At 36.9% G+C, this 19,511-nt stretch overlaps 1 protein-coding gene across 4 annotated transcripts in view; it reads left to right on the forward strand.

Annotated features, from left to right (window-relative positions):
- The window catches only part of rasa3 (RAS p21 protein activator 3), a 57,591-nt gene extending 39,983 nt beyond the window's left edge, over positions 1–17,608 (forward strand). For 2 of the 4 annotated variants that reach the window (XM_028476272.1, XM_028476293.1), the window contains 17 exons: positions 424–497; positions 588–692; positions 2,629–2,791; positions 2,883–3,031; positions 3,108–3,222; positions 4,217–4,291; positions 4,384–4,507; positions 5,411–5,517; positions 5,633–5,710; positions 5,813–5,890; positions 6,034–6,107; positions 8,777–8,883; positions 8,967–9,049; positions 10,446–10,654; positions 10,741–10,844; positions 10,951–11,134; positions 12,045–17,608. In XM_028476272.1, coding sequence (XP_028332073.1) covers positions 424–497; positions 588–692; positions 2,629–2,791; positions 2,883–3,031; positions 3,108–3,222; positions 4,217–4,291; positions 4,384–4,507; positions 5,411–5,517; positions 5,633–5,710; positions 5,813–5,890; positions 6,034–6,107; positions 8,777–8,883; positions 8,967–9,049; positions 10,446–10,654; positions 10,741–10,844; positions 10,951–11,134; positions 12,045–12,120 — 1,905 coding nt within the window. In that variant the 3' untranslated portion in view covers positions 12,121–17,608. The remainder of the gene's footprint in view (positions 1–423; positions 498–587; positions 693–2,628; positions 2,792–2,882; positions 3,032–3,107; positions 3,223–4,216; positions 4,292–4,383; positions 4,508–5,410; positions 5,518–5,632; positions 5,711–5,812; positions 5,891–6,033; positions 6,108–8,776; positions 8,884–8,966; positions 9,050–10,445; positions 10,655–10,740; positions 10,845–10,950; positions 11,135–12,044) is intronic. The other 2 variants (XR_003676244.1, XM_028476283.1) reach the window with 2 other exon arrangements.
- Positions 17,609–19,511: the final 1,903 nt, after the last annotated feature.

The following is a 19,511-nucleotide window of genomic DNA, read 5'->3' on the forward strand; positions in this document are numbered from 1 at the left end:
TTAACTCATCGTAAAACATGTAAAATTTGTAAAAAAAAAAAAATGCATTTTATTTGCATTGTTATTATATATAACATACCACAGCTCATAAACCAAATCTGCAGCATTTAAAAACATTTGTCACAATGTTTCTGTTGAAAATAAACATTTAAAGATGGTTAATTTAATACTAACACGTTATCACATACTGTAGTATTTAACTTTACTAAGTACTAACATCTTTCATATGCATTTATCTTTGTGAGTTCAGATCCTGGAAAGTAAATCAGATTTTAGATGGAGCTCATTGGTGACTAGAGCTCCTGACGGCCCCTCACATGGTCCATGCGGGCTACCTGGGGCCCGCGGGCACCGTGTTGGTGACCCCTGCTCTCAGTTAACATGTAACCAGAGGTTGTTTTTCCCCCTCGTGTCCATCTCTAGGTGACGCGACCTCTAAGCTACACAAAGCGGCAGTTTGATGTTGAGGAAGAGGACGTTGACAAACTTGCCTTGAGGTGAGCCAGCAACGGATCAGAAAGAATCTGAAAAAAAAGTTTCTCTTTCATTTGATTGTATTCATTTCCTAATTTATTTATGATTAATAGAGTGGATCTGTGGAACGCGAGCAATCTGAAGTTTGGAGATGAGTTCCTGGGGGGCGTACGGGTTCCTCTGCGGGTTCTGAGCCAGGCTGGAGTTCACGATGCCTGGTGAGGCGACGCGTCATCTCTTTACATTCACTCCATTTTAGACCGTGTCACTAGTCTTAGTCTCGTCTTTATGCTCTTTTTCTTCCTCTGAAAGAAAGCTGCAGCTGTGCGGGTTAGGGTTTCATTGTTGTTGGGTCTTGAAATAGCATGTTGCCATAGCAATAACAGGGCCAATGCTAGCAACAGTGAAAAAAATAAATAAATAAAAAAATGGGCTTTTTTTTGTGTTGTGTTTATTGGATAAATATTAATATCTGCTGTTTTGAAACTCAAGTGGCCCAACCTCCTGTTTGTGTGTTTGTGTTTGTGAGCAGCACCCAGGGAGGCCTGCTCACCCGTGGGGAGTGAACCTCCTGAGGTGCCTGAGGTGCCTGTGGTGCATGTTCTGAAAATAGCAGAAGTCGCCCGTGGATTTGTTTCCTGATCTTTGACTGTGCTTCTAGCCACAATCGAGAATTCCAAAAATATTTGACACCCAGGACGGAAAAGTGAACTGAAACAATGTATTTTGGTTTCCACTCGCTTTACAGCTTTAAAGGGCACCAAGCAGGGCAAAGTTGACCCACACTGTGTGGATTATTAACGGGCTACTGCAGAGATTTATAAATGCCCGCGGAGAGACTAAATAAACATGCTGTTGTGTGAATCAGACAACTAGTAAATAGTAATGCACGATATTGGATGTTTTGGCCGATATATGTCTATATTTTACAGCTGATTTGGCCAATAACCGATATTTTTTACCCTCACACGCCTAATTGCAGAGATCATCAAGTTTCTGTAGTGGACTTTTTATGCAGACTCTTTATCATCTTGGCCCACTGCTGTGGACATAAGACAAAGCTAAAAATGATGTAACATCAGTAATCATTCCTTGTGCAAAATAAGAAAACCAAACAAGTAGCATCCCTGCAGCCTGTGCCACGTAAAACAGCTACTATACGTACTTAAATATAATATTTGAGGGGTAAAAATGACATTTTTGCAATATCCAAGCATTCTGTGTCAAAGCTATATACAGTATGTTGAAAAAAAAATGATCAGAAAATTCAGTGAATAATTCATTGAGATTGTTGATTGTTGATTGGCTCGTACCGCCGCTGATTTACAAGCACCTCTGCAGTCCTATTGGTTGATCAAGGAAGGAAGCCGATCTATGGAACGATTCTGTGTATTGGTCCAATATAAGTATCGGCTCATACTTACTTTTAAAGTCTATATTAGCCGATACCGATAACGGTCCGATATCATCCTGCCTGTTTTTATCCCCCGCCACAAAGTGTGAAGGGGGATAGAGGTTCGGCTCCGTCCGTCCGAGTTAAAGGGGACAGCTTTTCTCAGAAACTGTTTAAAATACGGTATGGTTTTTCCTGAGTTATTGCCCTTTTTCCGTTTTTTTTTACTCTGTTCAGGGGATGTTGATGACTATGTCTCCTTGTTTAGCTTTAGCACCCAAAACCTGAGTCATAGAATTTTTTTTTAAACAAATGAGTAATTTACACAGCTTTATTAAATGAAAAGAGTCACAAATTTTAAGTCCAGTCTTGGTGAAAACAAACATCACTCCACACTGTTTACAGCAACATATTGGACCATTGCTGTTATTCCAGCATTAGATTCTTGCAATGCTTTTAAAATCTTACACAGACTCGTCTCTGTTATCTCTTTGCTTCACTGCTTTAAAGTCTTCTGTTTAAAACAAGTGTGACTAAAATCAAAATACAGTCAAAAAACACTGTAAATGTGGAGCTAAAAAAAAATCAAGGTGAATTTTGCCATGTGTGAGCCAGAGTTGTAATTGTGAGTTTTAGTCAACAATGCTTTTTCACCTGAGGTAAAACAGAAACGTACAAACATAGCCCTTGTTTTGAAGTCTGTTCTTCAGTTTTGCGCTTTGTTGACACTCTTTTTTTATGACGATGCTGTTGTTTTTCAGGTATTTCCTGCAGCCAAGAGAGAACGGAGGGAAGTCTGTTAAGGTGGAAGAGCTCGGCTCTCTGCGTCTGAACATCGTTTACACCGAAGATCACGTCTTCCCCTCCGAACACTACACTCCACTCAGAGATCTGCTGCTGCATTCTGCCAACGTAGAGGTACATGTAAGTAAACTCAACTCAACTCGTCTGGATTTTGCCACGACGTGGCGTCTCATAACAATAAACCATAATACTCTCTGTCGTCTCCATTCAGCCCGTGTCGGCGTCGACCGCTCACATCCTGGGTGAGGTGTGTCGGGAGAAGCAGGAGGCTGCCATTCCACTCGTGCGTCTTTTTCTTCATTACGGCAAAATAGTGCCTTTCATCAGCGCCATCGCACATGCTGAGGTCAACCGCACACAGTAAGTGCACTGTAAATAAAAATGATTAAACCCTTCTTTATCAGATCCGATTCACCTTTGCCTTTTTTTTTTTAAGGGATCCAAACACAATTTTCCGGGGAAACTCACTTACCTCCAAGTGTATTGATGAGACCATGAAGCTGGCAGGAATGCACTACCTGCAGGTCACACTCAAACCTATCATAGATGAGGTATTTATTCTTTGTATGTTTATTAGATTAGATTAGATTATGCTTTCATTTGTGGGGTAATTCACACATCAGCCAAAGACACAAAGAGCAAGCAAACAAGAAAGCTCAATAAAAATAATATATACAATAAAATAAAAATAAATAATGAAAAATAAAATAAATCTAAATTATCCAGAGTAAGTAGTGTTTGTGGGTCAGTGTTTGACCTTTTTTTTCTTTCTTTTTTTTCTTTTCTTTTTTTTTTACAAATATTAGAAATAATAAGAACACTTCTCTTCATTCTTATATCTTTAGCAGAATATTTTGTCACAAAAAGTTTAGGACACAGGCTAAATGTTCATAGAATTTCCTTTTTAGAAGATTATCTGTTAAATTGTGATATAGACCATTCAGCTTTAGCATTTGTAGGTTCTTCTGGACCGTTACAATCTGTAGTTCTGCTTCTATACGTTTAAAACCATTATTTTGATCAGTTCATTAATCCAACTACAAAAAAAGGAATAAAATATATATATATATATATATATATATATATATATATATATATATATATATATATATATTAACTTCTGACCCAGGTTATCCAGGTCAGAGAACAAGGGTACAAATCACAACAAATTAGCACAAAATTACTCCGATAACACACTAAATTACAATTTAGTAAAATACGCGAAAACCCCCAAAACATACAGTACACAAATTGACTCCAAAAACACACTAAACTACAATAAAAAATACACAAAATGACAACAAAAATTCACAAAATGTCTTTGATGACAGACTAAACTACAATTAAAAAAATACACACAATGACTCCCAAAAAATACACAAAATGACAACAAAAATAGACAAACTGACTCCGAAAACACAACACACACACACACATATATATATTTATGCATGTCTTCAAAATTATTTTGACTTGGTGTTTTAAGTTTTTCTCTGTGCTTAAGTTTTCGTAGGAAAGTCATTTGAAATTACTTCTCCCTCCCAGATCTGCACAGAGCACAAGCCGTGTGAAATTGACCCAGTCAAGCTCAAAGAGTCAGAGAACCTGGATACAAACAGGGTAAGGTTGACAGGTCAATACTTTTGTTGTATGATAATAGTCCCGTGTTATGCCACTCTTTTGACCAACCCCCCCCCCCCTCCTCTCCTCAGGAAAACCTCCGTCAATACGTGGACCGCATCTTCAACGTCATCACGACCTCCGGCGTCCGCTGTCCCACCGTCATGTGCGACATCTTCTTCTCTCTGAGAGAGTCGGCGGCCACTCGTTTCCAAGGTCGGAGGAGCAGGAAGTGAAAGACAATGAGCTATAGAATGTCAGAGATGTCCAAGGACACTTTCTGCTGCTCGCTGACAGGCCTTTCATCCTCTGCTTTTCATGCACAAGCAGAAAGCACTTAAAACTCCTACAGCTATACATAGAGCTGTGTGCGATAGAGCAGTGATTCTCTACCAGGTGTTTGTTTACCCTGAGGCTTACATTAGTGGAATGCAGCAAGTACATGACAATATTTGTCAGTGAAAAGAACACACACAAATACATCCGTTTTTTTTTGTTTTTTTGTTGTTGCAGTTAATTTGTGAGCCTTTTCATAAAAAACCTTGTGTGCCCACACAGTACTGGTTAGTACTTGTTATATGAAGCCAGGAGCACACAAAAGGTATTGTGAATCTTATTCTCTGCTTCCCCCTATTGGACATCTCAGGGTACTGCAAGAACTTTGGAATAGCTGGTAAACATAAAAAATATAAACAAGGAGCGATGCATGTATTTTTAAGTATTTTTTTTAACCTATAATTAACGTAGGTGGACTGTGGGAAGATGCTAAAGAAGAAGAAAAGCTACACAAATCTTGTATCTTATTTTTCGAACAATTTGGAAATGCAATAATACAAGAAACAATATTACAATAAACAAAAGATTTGGTGCAGATGGCTTCCCTCCAGAAAAAAAAGGAAAACAAAAGACAATAATGACATATATTACTGCACACACATACTTTTTGAGAGGGTGGAAGTATAAACGTATTAGTCCCACCCCTTTTCTTACATTACAGTAAACAAACAATCCCTTTTTCAGCATTCTGTTTTCTAATGATTTTAATTATAATACACACACAAATATATTTCTTTATTTTATTTAACATCTTATGTGAATTGTTTTGTTTTTCATCCATAGTTGACCAAGATGTCCGATACACGGCAGTGAGCAGTTTCATCTTCCTGCGTTTCTTTGCCCCGGCCATCCTGTCCCCAAACCTCTTCCACCTACGACCGCACCACCCCGTGAGTCTGACAAATGAAACATACGCACACTTACTACATGCTACAGAGTTTAATGTTTCCTTTTCTCTCTTTATTTTCTATTTATTTGCTGTCTTGTACTACTTCCTGTCGACAGGATCCCGCCACCTCTAGAACGCTCACCCTCATTTCTAAGACGATTCAAACCCTGGGAAGTCTTGCCAAATCTAAATCTGTGAGTTTCACGTGTTTTATTTCATATATTTATAGACTATGAGACACTCGCGTGCATTTAAATTCAAACACGTCATGTTGACCTTTTATTTTCTTTCTCCAGGCAAATTTCAAAGAGTCTTACATGGCTGCGTTTTACGACTACTTCAATGAGCAGAAGTATGCGGATGCTGTGAAGAATGTACGTGTTTGATTTCTTCTTTTTTCACTTATGGCTCAGCCAGTTTCCAACTTATTTACTGTAGTTTTAAACTAAGAAGAGGAAAAATGTGTCTAAATCCTAAATATTGACAGAGGATTTTTTTTTCCCCCTGTGGTTTACAGTTCCTCGATCTCATTTCAACATCGGGCAAGTGGGATCAGAAGAGTATAGAAACACCAATCATGCTCAAAGAAGGGTAAGAAGCTTTTATAATTCCTCAGTGTTTTTCACCAGCAAACAGGAACAAGTTTGACAAGCTATTTCTAAATGTCTATACTTCATTTATTCCAGCATTTAAACACACTTTAAATGTCGAGCAAAAGAGCGAATAGCTTTTTATTTACTAAAATGTCATTTTAAAAAATGTATAAATCAGATAATTTGTACAACATATAATGTATTTCTTTTCAGGCATCAAAATAACATATTTTTTCCCTTTAACTTTAAATTGCCCATCAGTTTTGTCACTTGAACAAGAACAAACAGTTCCTCACGATATAATACAAGCTTCAACGTAATGTTTCAATCTTAATTCTATTCTTTTTGTTTTTAAGAGTAAGATTACATAGCCGTAACATTTAGCCACATCATCAGAAATCATCATCTGTGCATTAATACAGAAAGTCTCTATGTTTTTTGTCTATTTTGTTCTTGGTTTTGTTGGTGTGTATTTTTTTTGGCGTTTTTGTGTACTTTTCTCTTTATTTGTTGTTGTCTTGTGTAATTGTAAATTTGTATGTGTTTTGAGTCATTTTTGCTTTGTTTACTTTGGGGGCCAATTCCAATTTCTGCTCTAAATGATGAACCTGCACCTGTAAATCTACATTTAAGATGATTTTACTTGAACCCACATTACATCATTCCTCAAGTGGATTTTAAACATTATTGTTACATCTGGGGCTGTAAACACAGGCTACAGTTTGTATTGATTTCTCTAAAGCAGCTGTAAATAGATGGTGAGTTAGACAGTTAGCGGGTGTTGTGTGCACAGCACCTACTCATCAGCATTCCCCAACCCTCCTCTCTTGTTTCTGCTACCGGGGAGTAGGAGTGTAAAAGTGACTATAAAGAGGGTTGATGGGAAAGGTTCAAAAGGAACAAAGGGCAGGTAAGCGAGTCTCTCCAAAGGCTTCTTCCCTGTGACCCGCCTCCCATGTGTGCACCGTGACCCTCCCAAACGCCAAACCGACTCTTTCTCTCTCCCTCTTGCCGTACTTCCTGCGCTGCAGTAGATACTGCGACACTTTGCTTGATATCTTCTCTGTGCACAAGTGACGAGAAACCGTGTGAAACAAAGGGGTTTCAGTTCAGGCTGGAGCGGTATGAAGTAAAGTGTTCACCTGCTTTACCTCTAAGTAGTGGTGGTGGTGGTGGTGGTGGGCGTGCTTGTTGTAACAGTGGCACCAGGGGTTGGTTGCAGTGCAAACATCTCTGAGATCTCTGCCCACATACCAACCGTTCTATTCCCCCGCTCCCCCGCCCCTCTCTGTCCGAGCCGTGTGAACCGCTCCCAAAAGGTTTACCTGCAAAGCTCACAGTAGGTGTGAGGAGCACCTGAAGTTCATGTAACCCTGGTGTTTTGTATCTCATGGTCCGACTCCTCACACTGCAAAAGAAAAACCTCCTGGAAGTAACTTTGCCTTCATGCAGGAAAAAAAATGGTATTTTACTTACAGAGATACACAGAAACTCTCCGTTACACAGTCTTTGAAATAAAACGCAACTTCGGCCTATTTCTGTTGATTAGATGTCTTTAAGATTTGAGTCGACTTATTCTCTGACAAAATTATAGTTAAGTTTTTATTAGATGACGAAAATATGAATTTAGTTTAATACAGTTTTTCAAATGGGAACAAGTTTGACAACTTTTTCTGAATGTCTAGGCTGAATTTATTCCAGCATTTAAACACAAATGGCTATAGAGCGAGGTTTTTAGTTGTTATTAGACGACAAAAATATGAATATATTTCGATTTTTTTTGGCGATGTTTATTTTTTTAGTCTAGTTGACAAAATGAACAGCATTCCAACTGAAGTCACAGTTTTTATTAAAAACAAAATAAAAGAATCACACACGTTTTAAAAATTTAACATGAATTTACAAATTGGGGGGGGAAAAAAACAAGGAATCATCAATATGCTAGTTTATATAATATATATACATACATATATATATATATTATATAATGATATAGACATAGAGAATAATACACAAACATGACTTTTAACATTTCATGTCTAAATGTTTCAAATCTTTCTCTAAGTTGATTTTGTAATGGTTTGAAAAAAGACAAACCAGTGTCTGTCTGAGAGATCAATCATATCCTGTGATCTAAGATCAAGCCACTGCTGTGATCGACAGATGTTTTCTGGAGGCTGTTAGACGTTCACCACCATCTTGGACCCAATTGAAACATTGACAGCATGGATTTTATTGCAAAAGTGACAAGAAAAGAGGTGCATGTCGACTATTTGTGTCATTTAACGGGAATATTTATTCATGGTTGAATTTTTTATTTTCGTTTTGAGGGCGGTTGCACTTTGCTGTGTACGCATTAATGCATGTGCACAGTAATGCATTATGAAAATGTCAAAATCACAAAAAGATCCATATATTATAAACACACACATGGTTTCATGCATTAGTAAACGCTTATGGCTTTTTTTTTTTTAGCAGCCCTGTCACATGAAACATTTAAACGAAAGGTTATTTTCAATACCAAAAAAAAATCCATTAGAATGAATAACCACATCCTGGACCCAAACAGCAACATTATTGATATCTAAACGCCTTTCAGAGATCAATGGTGGTGTAAACAAAAAGTGATGAGCTCATCTGTTTCTTTTCTTTTCCATTTCAATCTAGATTTATGATCAAACGAGCACAAGGGAGGAACCGCTTTGGAATGAAGAACTTCAAAAAGAGATGGTTTCGCCTCACTAACCACGAGTTCACCTACCACAAAACAAAAGGTGCACTATGGAACACATTTAAATACATCTTCTGTGAAAGACATTCTCAACTCTGAAGTGTTTTTTTTTTAATGTTGTTCCAGGTGAGGGCGCTCTTTGCAGCATTCCCATTGAGAACATCCTGGCTGTGGAGCGGCTTGAGGAGGAGTCTTTCAAGATGAAAAATGTAAATGTGACATTTCTTTCTAAATTACGAGCCGTTACACAACTGTTAGTTCTGACCGAGTAATTTGAATGGACGACAGACATTACATGAGTGCCAATATAGAGCAGGGGTTCTCAACCTTGTGGTCGGGACCCCATTTGGGGTTGAAGGGGGTCGCCAGATATCTTTAAGAATATATATATATATATATATATATATTTATTTATTTTTTTTTAACAATTCAGCCTATTTTTGATCATTTTTACCCTTTTTCTGCAACTACACCAAACTTGTCATATTTTAACCTATTTTCATCACTTTTTCTTGTCATATTTTTTCTCCTTTTAATTTATTTCTGCTCCATTACTCCCCTTCCTGCACTTTTCCATCCACTTTTTTTTTTTCACTTTCTAGACATTTTTGGCACTCATAAACCCTTTCCACCACTTTTCCCACCTAAAGTCACACATGTCGACCCTTTATTGTCACCTCTTTTCACCATATTTCATTATTATTATTTTTTTTGCCAATTTAACCACATTCATGATTTGCCCATTATTTTAAATTAATTGTTCCTATTTTTTTTGGCCGCTTTTAAGACAATATTGAAACTTTAAACCCCTTTTTTTTAGTAACTTTTAACCAGTTTCTGTGGTTTTTCAAATTCCCCTTTCACCACCTTTTCCACCATTTTTGGTCACTTTCAACCAGTTTTATTGTTATATACTGTGGCTCAAATGATGATAAACTTCCTGGATAACAGTGGATATTATTCAGATACATAAATAAATGTGGTTGTCAAAGATTCATAGAACAATGGACCATCAATTGGCCCCCGTCTCCACATGACTGTTCATGTCTATGTTTAACCACCTTCAGGTACACTGGGGGTCCCCGGTCTCTGGCACCTTTATTTTAGGGTCAGGGGCTAAAAAACCACTGATGTAGAGAATAATAGCACTAGGACTTTATCACTGTTATAATAACCGTTGATTAATGGTACATCAGTTGCTATTTATCTAAGATTTGAAGCTAACTTTGCAAAGATGGACAGAATTCCACAGATAACATTTGATTTAAATTGTGAATGGTTATTAAATTAATAGAAAGGTGCCTGGTTACACTGGTGCAAACTAGGTGTGCTAATATGAAGACTGGTGAATCTTTAGGATAGGTTGATTGCCTTGTAATGTGTTTTTTTTTTTTTTTTTTTTTTTTTTTCAATTTTGTTGGACCCCAGTAAGAATGATAGGAAGGTTGTGGGAGGAGAGTCAGCGTGTTGACATATTCGAATGGTGGGAGTTGCGAGTTTCAGCTGTCAGTCAGCTCACACAGAAGAACGGGGCTCTTAATAAACTGAATAAATATGTCCTAATTGTCAGAATTTCCTTTTAACATATATGTACTCCTCTTCCAGATGTTCCAGGTTATACAGCCTGAGCGAGCGCTGTACATTCAGGCCAACAACTGTGTGGAGGCTCGTGACTGGATCGACATCCTGACTAAAGTCAGTCAATGCAACCGCAAACGCCTGAGCACCTACCACCCTTCAGCCTACCTCAACGGCCACTGGCTTTGCTGCAAGGTGTCTGCAGACACAGCTCCTGGATGTACGCCCTGCACCGGGTACGAGAGCGCTCCGGGTGCTCCTGGTGTGTGCGTTGTTCCCACTCAGTTTACACTTCCTAATCTGTATCTGTGCGTATTTTCAGTGGTCTCCCAGCAAACATTCAGCTGGATGTGGACGGAGACAGAGAGACTGAGAGGATTTATTCCCTGTTCAGCACATACATGACCAAACTAATCAAAATGCAAGGTGAGAGACTATAAATATCATTCTTTTCATTGGTGTGTTTCTGTATTTCCTTCCTTTTCAGTGCCTGTCTTCTGTTCATCACTCAATCATCCCTGTTCCTTTGCAGAGGCCTGTGGTAGTAAGTCTGTGTACGACGGGCCCGAGCAGGAGGAGTACTCCAGTTTTGTCATCGATGACCCTCAGGAGACCTACAAAACCCTGAAACAGATAGTTTCTGCCGTGCAGACGCTGGAGCAGCAGCACACCAAGTACAAACGGGACAAGTTCAAGAAAACCAAGATTGGCAGCCAGTACGTGATCACTTAATGTCTGAGTTATTAAATATTGTCTTATATTATTAGTTCAAACCAGGGTTGGGGTCAGTTACATTTTTAAAATACAATTATGTCTTCAATTATTATCTATGTTCAACTACAGCTCAATTATGATCATGGACATCAGCATTTTTTACAATTACAATTATTACTTTTCTCCCGAAAGTCAATTGCAATTACGTTCTCAATTATTAAAGTTCAATTTAATTGATCACAATTACAGAACCTGAAATAAATAAATCCATAAACTGTGACCTTCCTCTTGTGTTAGCTTTCTGTTAGCATCTCTTATGATAACAGGTGGGTTTTGACACGTCTTAAATCAGCTGTAAAATACACTAAGAGATATCTGTTACCTTGTTTGGCTTCTTTATCCATGAAAATATTGGTATTAATATTTAAACACAATTCCAATTCAATTACAATTATAACAGCAACAGATTTTCTTGAATTACAATTATAATTACATCATAGCTGTAATTAATTATCAATTACGCGTTTACAATTATAATTCACCCCATCCCTGGCTCCAACACACAATCCAAGATCCTGATCCTAGGTTGAGTTAGTAATTAAGTTGAGTTAGTAATTATAAAGCCCAATTTAATTTAAATTTAATTTAACACAGAGAACAGTCTGCAAGTATATTATTGTATAAAGGTGGTTTATTATTGTGCTTTCTAGGGTTTTTGGTGTTTCTAACCGTCCATAATAACTCCTCCTTTTTCACATTAACAATATTTGTTGTTTTATTATTTAACTACAGACTTTCTCTCTTAATTTTGGTGCAGGAACGGGTTTTCATTTAGATGTTTATGGACGTATCAACATCTTGATTTTGCTTATAATAGTTACAAATAATGTCTTTTTTTTTGTGCGTCCTCAGGGAGCATCCGATCGGAGACAAAAGTTTCCAGTGCTACATACGCCAGCAGTCGGAGAGCTCCACCTACTCTATCTAGCCCCAGCCCCAGCTCCACCAACCCATGTGTCCGTTGATGGCTGGAACCAGCAGAAAAACTCATCCAAGATTTTTTATTGTTTTTTTTAAAACGGTTTGTTTTTGGATTGTCCAACTCCAATCAAATTTTTATGCAAAAATAATTTTTTTTTTTCAAGCCATTTCTGGAGGCAAAGCAGCTGCTTTGGCGAAAACAAAAAGAAAGTGTGACTTGATTTCTGGATCTTTCGTTCTGAAGGAAATATTTGTAGGACGTGCTGCCATGTGGGACGAGATGTGTGAATCGACTTCTCCCTGAAGTCTCTCAAAGTGTCTCGCTCCAAAGAACTGAAGAGGGAAGTCAGGATACGACTGAAGACATAATCGCTCTCTTTTTCTTCTTTTGGTCTCTTTTTCTGCAACGTGAGGAAAGAACAAATGGTTTTACTGGGCACTTTTGACCGGGGACCGACACGCACTTTAATTGCCTCCAAGTCTATGGACGAACAAGCCTCACAGCACACCTTCTACTTGATTTGTACTTGGCTGATTGACTCATTCCGTTGTAATTCACATGTGACCAACCAAACTCCAGAAAACGAAAAAGGCGACCGTAGTTATCTCCTCTCTGTGGTTGATGGTGTTGTCCCTGTGTACTCTTTTTTTATTTTTATTTCCCCTTAACATCCTCAGGAAGGGTTTGAAAGGAACACAAGAAGGGATTTTCAGGACCAAGCACAACAATCCAGCTTCACGTTAGCGAAAAGATGTCATTTCACTCACGTCAGCAGTGCGCTAACAGGTGTAGGAGATTCAGTTTCCATGTTTCACTTGAAGCCTTGTCGTTGTTTTCCTTTTTTTTTTGTGGTTGGATATTAAGCCTTGTATAGGCGGCGATGACATAACATTGACGTTTTTAAGCTGCTTACACAGAGTTTTTTTTAATACTGTTTAACCACATTAGAAGTTGTGAGGTTTAGCTCTTCTTTAAGTCCCATATTGTGCAAAAATACTTTATTTATGCTCATAAACCACCCGCTGTGAAAAATCCTCACTTGAATAGTAGTAACTTGTCTTATTCCAAATACATTGAATTGGACCAAAACCACTTAAAAGCAGCTTTTTGCCTGTGCATGTGTAACCTCAATAGATTAAAAGTTCATATTAATTTACATCATATGTTAGAGAAACTAAAAAGAAGACATGGAAAGCTTTACTAAAATAAATCTAATGAGTCCGTCAGCACACGATCAATAGAAAGTTGAGAAAGTATTTCAATAAAAATGTTTTTCTATAGTAATTGTCACTCACATACTGTAACTTAAAGTAACTTACAATCAATCGTGTTGCAATGGAGGAAAAAATGAACAGGTTATTGTCTAGGGATGGCACTTTAAAAAAAAAAAGTACAATTTAGATCAAAATACAACACTCAAAAATGACTGAAACACAATCAGTAAGCACCAAATACATTTACATTGTGACACTATAGGCTAATGCGTGTTAAGTTATGAAAATAGTCTTTAAATATGTCTTCAGTCATGGTTTTTGGCTTCTTTTTTACCAACTTTCTCACAAGGCCTTTCATCTGGTTTCAGTTTGAATTCCTCAGTTTTATACACACAGTCACCAACACTTGTTTTACTTTGTGCTAAATCAGTCACGATCAATAACCTTTTCTCACACGGTTGAGTATTTTTGTTAGTCGGCCACAGCCAGAGGTCCAGAAACTCCCAGATTCTCACCAAGTCTGTCAGTCATAATGGATAAATGTTTAGTTTATCCTTCTTTCTGAATTTGTGTATAATTTGCTATAATTATGCAGTCACCAAAGAGCAGTAAGTAAGTTTTGTGTCCCAGTACAACTTTGTCACGTCCGATACGATACCAATATTGCAACCTTGGGTATCGGCCAAGGCCGATAGAGATTTCGATCCGATCCGATATCAGCGCGAATCATACATACCTTTATTATTCATTTTGTAGTATTTATTGTTAGAAACGGCTTGATATTACTCAGTACAACAGTAGGTATGAGAAAAAACTGAGCCATTTATTAGAAGTGCTGGAGTGGAGTCTGGAATGGACTGCTTTTATCAGACATTTTAGATGCAGTGCAGGTCCATATAATCCCATACATGTTTTTGCTGATATCGGACTGATATCCGGTGTAGCAGGGCTTCTGTGTACAAATGACAGGCGTGAAAATTAATTACTACTGTGGGTCAGTGGCTGAAAGCGGTAGCCATTTTTAAGAGTGATAGATACCGTGAAACAGCAATAGATATCATTAAAAAGTGACAGGTGTTGTAAATGGGAAAATACAGATGCTGAACGGGACCATTTTCACTGCAGGAAGTGTCTGGTGTGTAAAAATGTTAAAAAGAAAGAAAAAAAAAATGCTTTAATGTGAGACCTTTGAAGTTCAAAAGAAAAAAAATGGCTGACTGGTAAAAGTTTTTGACCATTCAATTCAATTCAGCTTTATTTATATAGCACAAAATACAACAAAGTAATTCTCAAAGCGCTGAACAAAATATAAAGTCCATAGTTCGAAAGAAAGAACCCAACAAGATTCCACATGAACAAGCATTTAGCGACATTGGGAAGAAAAAAAAAACTCCCCTCTTTTTTATAGGAAGAAATCTCCAGCGGAACCGGTTTCAGAGAATATTTAGATATTACTCAATTCTGCTCAACTAAGCCTGACTGCTTGTCAATTTGGCTCTTTAAGAAATGTATGTTTTACAATTATACAAACCTGTAAGAATTAAATATACACTATTCAGTATAGCGGTTCCTTTTGTGTAGATGCTTCAATCTCTCTGACAGTGATTTTTCATTGCTGGTTACAGAACTTATTGTACCAACAAAGAAACATCTGTGTATATTCAAGCCAGATAAGCTATTTTTACTCTGTGTAAGTAGTTTAAGCCAAACAATTCTTAAAATGATGCACACATACTGTGTTGCACGTGATATTTTTTGGAATATTCTATTTTATCTAATTAATTCATTTAAAAAAAAAAAAAAGATATTTTAACCAGTCTTGTCTGAAAGTGTAGTCGTGAAATGAATAGGTGTGCGACTGATTTTGTGGCCTTTGTTGGCTCCCAGGTTGTGTAGTTCTGTGAGTGAGGTCTCTCTTAGTTTCTGAAAGCATTCCTCTGTCCTCCATTGGTCGTGATAAAAGTCAATCTTTGAGAAGCCGTCTGCTGTGAATCTTACCGGACAACTCCTCAGCATCTTTTGAAGGTACCAGGATTTGTTGTTGTTGTTGTTGTTGTTGTTGTTGTTGTTGTCGACCAGTTGTGTTGTATTGATTCACGCTTTTTTTTTTTTTTTTTATATATATAAGCTTTTCATTCTCATTGACTTTGGCACTCCAACTCACCAAATCCATTGCATGTGGAGTGACGCCGTAGCCTCTTTGAGTGATTACCAACCACAAGCGACTTTTGTATTTTTTTTTCCTTTTCCAAAGCTTAAGTATGTGTTTATGTAGCCTCATGGGTGTTCCACAGGATCCCAAACAGTGCCAGTCATCATTTTTGTAAAAAATCACTATTAAAAAAGAACAACCCAAAAAAAAAAAATAAAAATACTTGTTTAAATATGTTTTGTTTTTTTTAACATATCTCAAAAACTTTTTTTTTGTTAATTATGATCTTCAAAACTGTACGGAAGGTTCTCGATAACTTGATTGAGTTTTCTATCTTTGTCTTGTTTGAAACAGATTTTGTGTATCTGAGCTAAATGACTGCAATGTGTGTGGAAAGTGTGCATTTTGTGTGTGTGTGTGTGTGTGTGTGACAGACATGATGGGTTGTATTGCCAATTATTTTTGATGCAGTGTTGCAGGTCAAGAAAGGCAGTCACGTTTTAAATGTTATCATATCACTTGAATGGCTGTTTTCTTATATATGATGCAAAGCACGTGGATCAGTAACAAAGTCGCCATCAGGGGATGAATAAGCATCACATATAACATTTGAGTTTGAAATATTGACCTTGGTACGTAAGTAATAATACCTGGACTGTAACTAAAGCTGGGTGCACACATGAGGATTTTCTTAATCCAAGAAGATGTTTTAGAAAAGAATATGATATTATAGCGGTCAGCCATGTTTGAGATATTCCATGTGCTGCTGTTAAACTCAGAAACAAGAAATTTTCAACTGGGAAATTCCATAGTTGGCTGGAACACAGCATTACATAGTCAGTTTGCTCCCTGATTGGCTACATTCACAAATCGTCAACTTTCCCCTCACACATGACGAGTTTTGGTTGTAAATATTCAATATTTACAATTGTCAGCCCCGACCCATTTAAGTGCAGATTGTCGAGACAAATGCACTTTTAACACAGTTTAGACCACAGGATAATCTTATAAAATAATGAGGGTCACCAGTTGGAATCCAACCTGCACCATCACAAGTCCCTTAACCTTATCTCAGTGTTTTTAAACCACATGCGATTTTGCCTGCAATTAAAATAAGGTCATCCGAAATATTTAGTAATTGTTAAAAACAAAAAAACTTAGGTGAAAAATGATTAAAATGCATTTAAAAAAAAAAAAAAAACACATTTTGAATTATTATTAATCAAAAACTAACGTCTCTGTGATCGCCAGACATTTGCGATATCAAAACGGGGTCACAACCCGAAAAAGGTTGGGAATCTCTGATCCTAACTGCTCGTGTTGTACGTTACCTTTGGGTAAAAGTATCTGCTAAATGAAACTGTAATCTGTAATGCTCAACATTGCCAATGTCGTGATGTCTTCAGCCACTAGAGGGTGCCATAAATCCACGCACATCACCAGCAATATCCATTCATCTAAATTGACAACATTTATTCTGCTGAACAACTGCCTGGTTTTAACCTGCAAACACTGGTGCGTCGCAATGATCTGATGTATGTGTTTCCCTTTTTTTCAATGTTGAACTGAACCACTGTCTCATCTTTAGAAACACTGCCAATATTTTGTCAGAAAATGTATGGAAAAAGTCACGTCATTGGTATAACAGCAAGAGATCTATTATTGTTGTGAATTTTTCAGTTTGATGTTTGTTTTTACCGATTACTAACTCTCCTCAGGTGTATAAAACTTATATTTATTATTTTTGTCAATTTAGTCATTTCAAGTTTAGAAGAGATAAAAATTCTAGACCGTCAGTGCGGAATACGTTTAATTCATGGCATTTTCCTGCGCCGAGCGGCGACACAAAAATCCATACACAGGAGTGACTTATGCAATAATAGTGTAAGCATGCAATAACTGTACAAAACCTTCAAGAAATGTGTCAAATTATCAATTACCAATACACATCTTTAGGCAGTAAAATGATCCCTCAGATAAACACATTATAAATGGAGAACCGTGTATTTTGTACAAATATCTTAAAAGTATTAAACCTGTCAAATGTGTACATAAGATGTTTGAGTGGATGGTGAAAAAGTGACGTGTTCTTTTCCTGAATAACTAAATGACACAATATCATTGCAAACATGCTGTCTGTGTCTTTTTGTCAATGTCGGGGTTTCAGATTAATGATTCAGTAACATTTAAAAATGAATAAATATATATATACAGTATATATATATATATATATATATATATATATTTCTAGCTATGGTAGAGACATTAAACTTTACACTATTTTTCACAAAGTATTGAGCTATTTTCTTATAAAACCCCCTTTTTATTCTCTTATGCAAGAGCTGCTATATATAGAATTATGGGTAGATCCTCCCTATTCAATGAAGGAGGTACAGTAACTGTTACCAAGTGACGAGTCATTAATGATTCCTAGAAATGATGTAATGTGATGTCCCTAAGGTTTTACTCTTAAAAAAAAAAAAAAAAAAGTACTTAATCAATCATCTAGAATAGATTATAAAAGGTTATTAAAAGTGTATAACCTGTTGTACTTAAGACCAAACTATGACCACGACTCATCAAGACCAGAATCATGCCAAAGACTTTCGGGAATCGAGACCGAGCTTGGACCAAGACCATAAAAATCTTTCTTTTCTTTTTTTTTAAACAGTTGAAGAGAATTCTGTCTTTGGTTTTAGTTTTCTTTTAAATGCCTTTGACAGACAAAAACAAGGTGTCTGCAACTCTTACAAAGCGCAATGTGCAAAAAAAAAAATCTGCAATCTTGACTAATTTGTTCAACTAAATTCTTGCAAAAGCCACAGATATATCCAGAGGTATTTTCAAGTATCAGAAAATAAGATTTGTATCATGGTGTCAGGCGAATATAGGTCTAAAGCACGGCAAGTGTTCAGAGGTATTTCTGACAAGAAATAAGATGGATTCATGTTTTGCAGGTGGTTAAGATTCCCAATGAGGCAGAACAATCAGTGAGCCAACAGTAAATATTTTAAGTCAAATTACAACATCGGTCCGTGTTTGGCCCCCTGAAGTAAAATATGTTTGGCACCCCTGCTCTAAAGGGCCGGATTTGGCCCACGGGCCTTGAGTTTGACACATGGGCTTTAACTCTTAATTTATCTGCAGGGACTGATATTAACACTTGTTGAAATTGCTCTTGTTTCCCCGACATAAAATATGTGGCCCTCATGAGATCAAACTGCTTGGTGTTTGGCCCCTGAGTGTAAATGAGTTTGACACCCCTTGATGCCCTATAGGGGTCTGCAACCTTTACTCTCAAGGAACCATTTTTACCTCATCTCACTTGGATCAAAGTCCTCCTGGAGCCGAAAAAAATACCTTCTCAATGAAGACAATACAGTGTATTAAATTCCATACACTTAAAATTATGTAGAATATTGTTTGATTTAATTTGATTTGATTTATAATGATCATGTAAATGGAAACTTAAAAACAGTTTAAAATAAAACAAATGGACATCAAGAAATAAAACAGTATCTTGCATCTTCAAATTCTTACGCATCTCAGTTTACATGAACACAATGTTGCATGAAGAAGTTTTTTTTCCGTTAATGTATTTGAAAGGCGACAAAAAGTAACATGAATTTGATAACGCATGATCATGTGGTCAACGCATGCTAATTGCTCATTTCTTGCCACGCATAAAGCATTGCATATTAACCAGCACATTGGCAGGTTAAATGAATCTGTCCCCACACAATTAAAATCTCTATTTTCTTCCAGAATAATATTTTTGTTGGTGTAGTTACAGTATCTTACCATTTAAAACTTAAGGTTAGCCACTGGTACAGGAAAGTTCATGGTCTGTAGATGTTTCAGGAGGTGAAGTAGGAAGTCATTGCACAACGTGATTTATTTTTAGGTTAACAAATTGTTATCTATTGATTTTATTTGTCATTAATCATTAATAGCCTCTGGAAAAAAAAAAAAAGAAAAAAAAAACCTCTTTATTTTAATAGTTTTTTTTTTAAGCTATAGGGAGCCATTGC

This window comes from Gouania willdenowi, chromosome 3, assembly GCF_900634775.1.
Source record: "Gouania willdenowi chromosome 3, fGouWil2.1, whole genome shotgun sequence".
Taxonomy (NCBI): Eukaryota; Metazoa; Chordata; class Actinopteri; order Blenniiformes; family Gobiesocidae; genus Gouania; species Gouania willdenowi.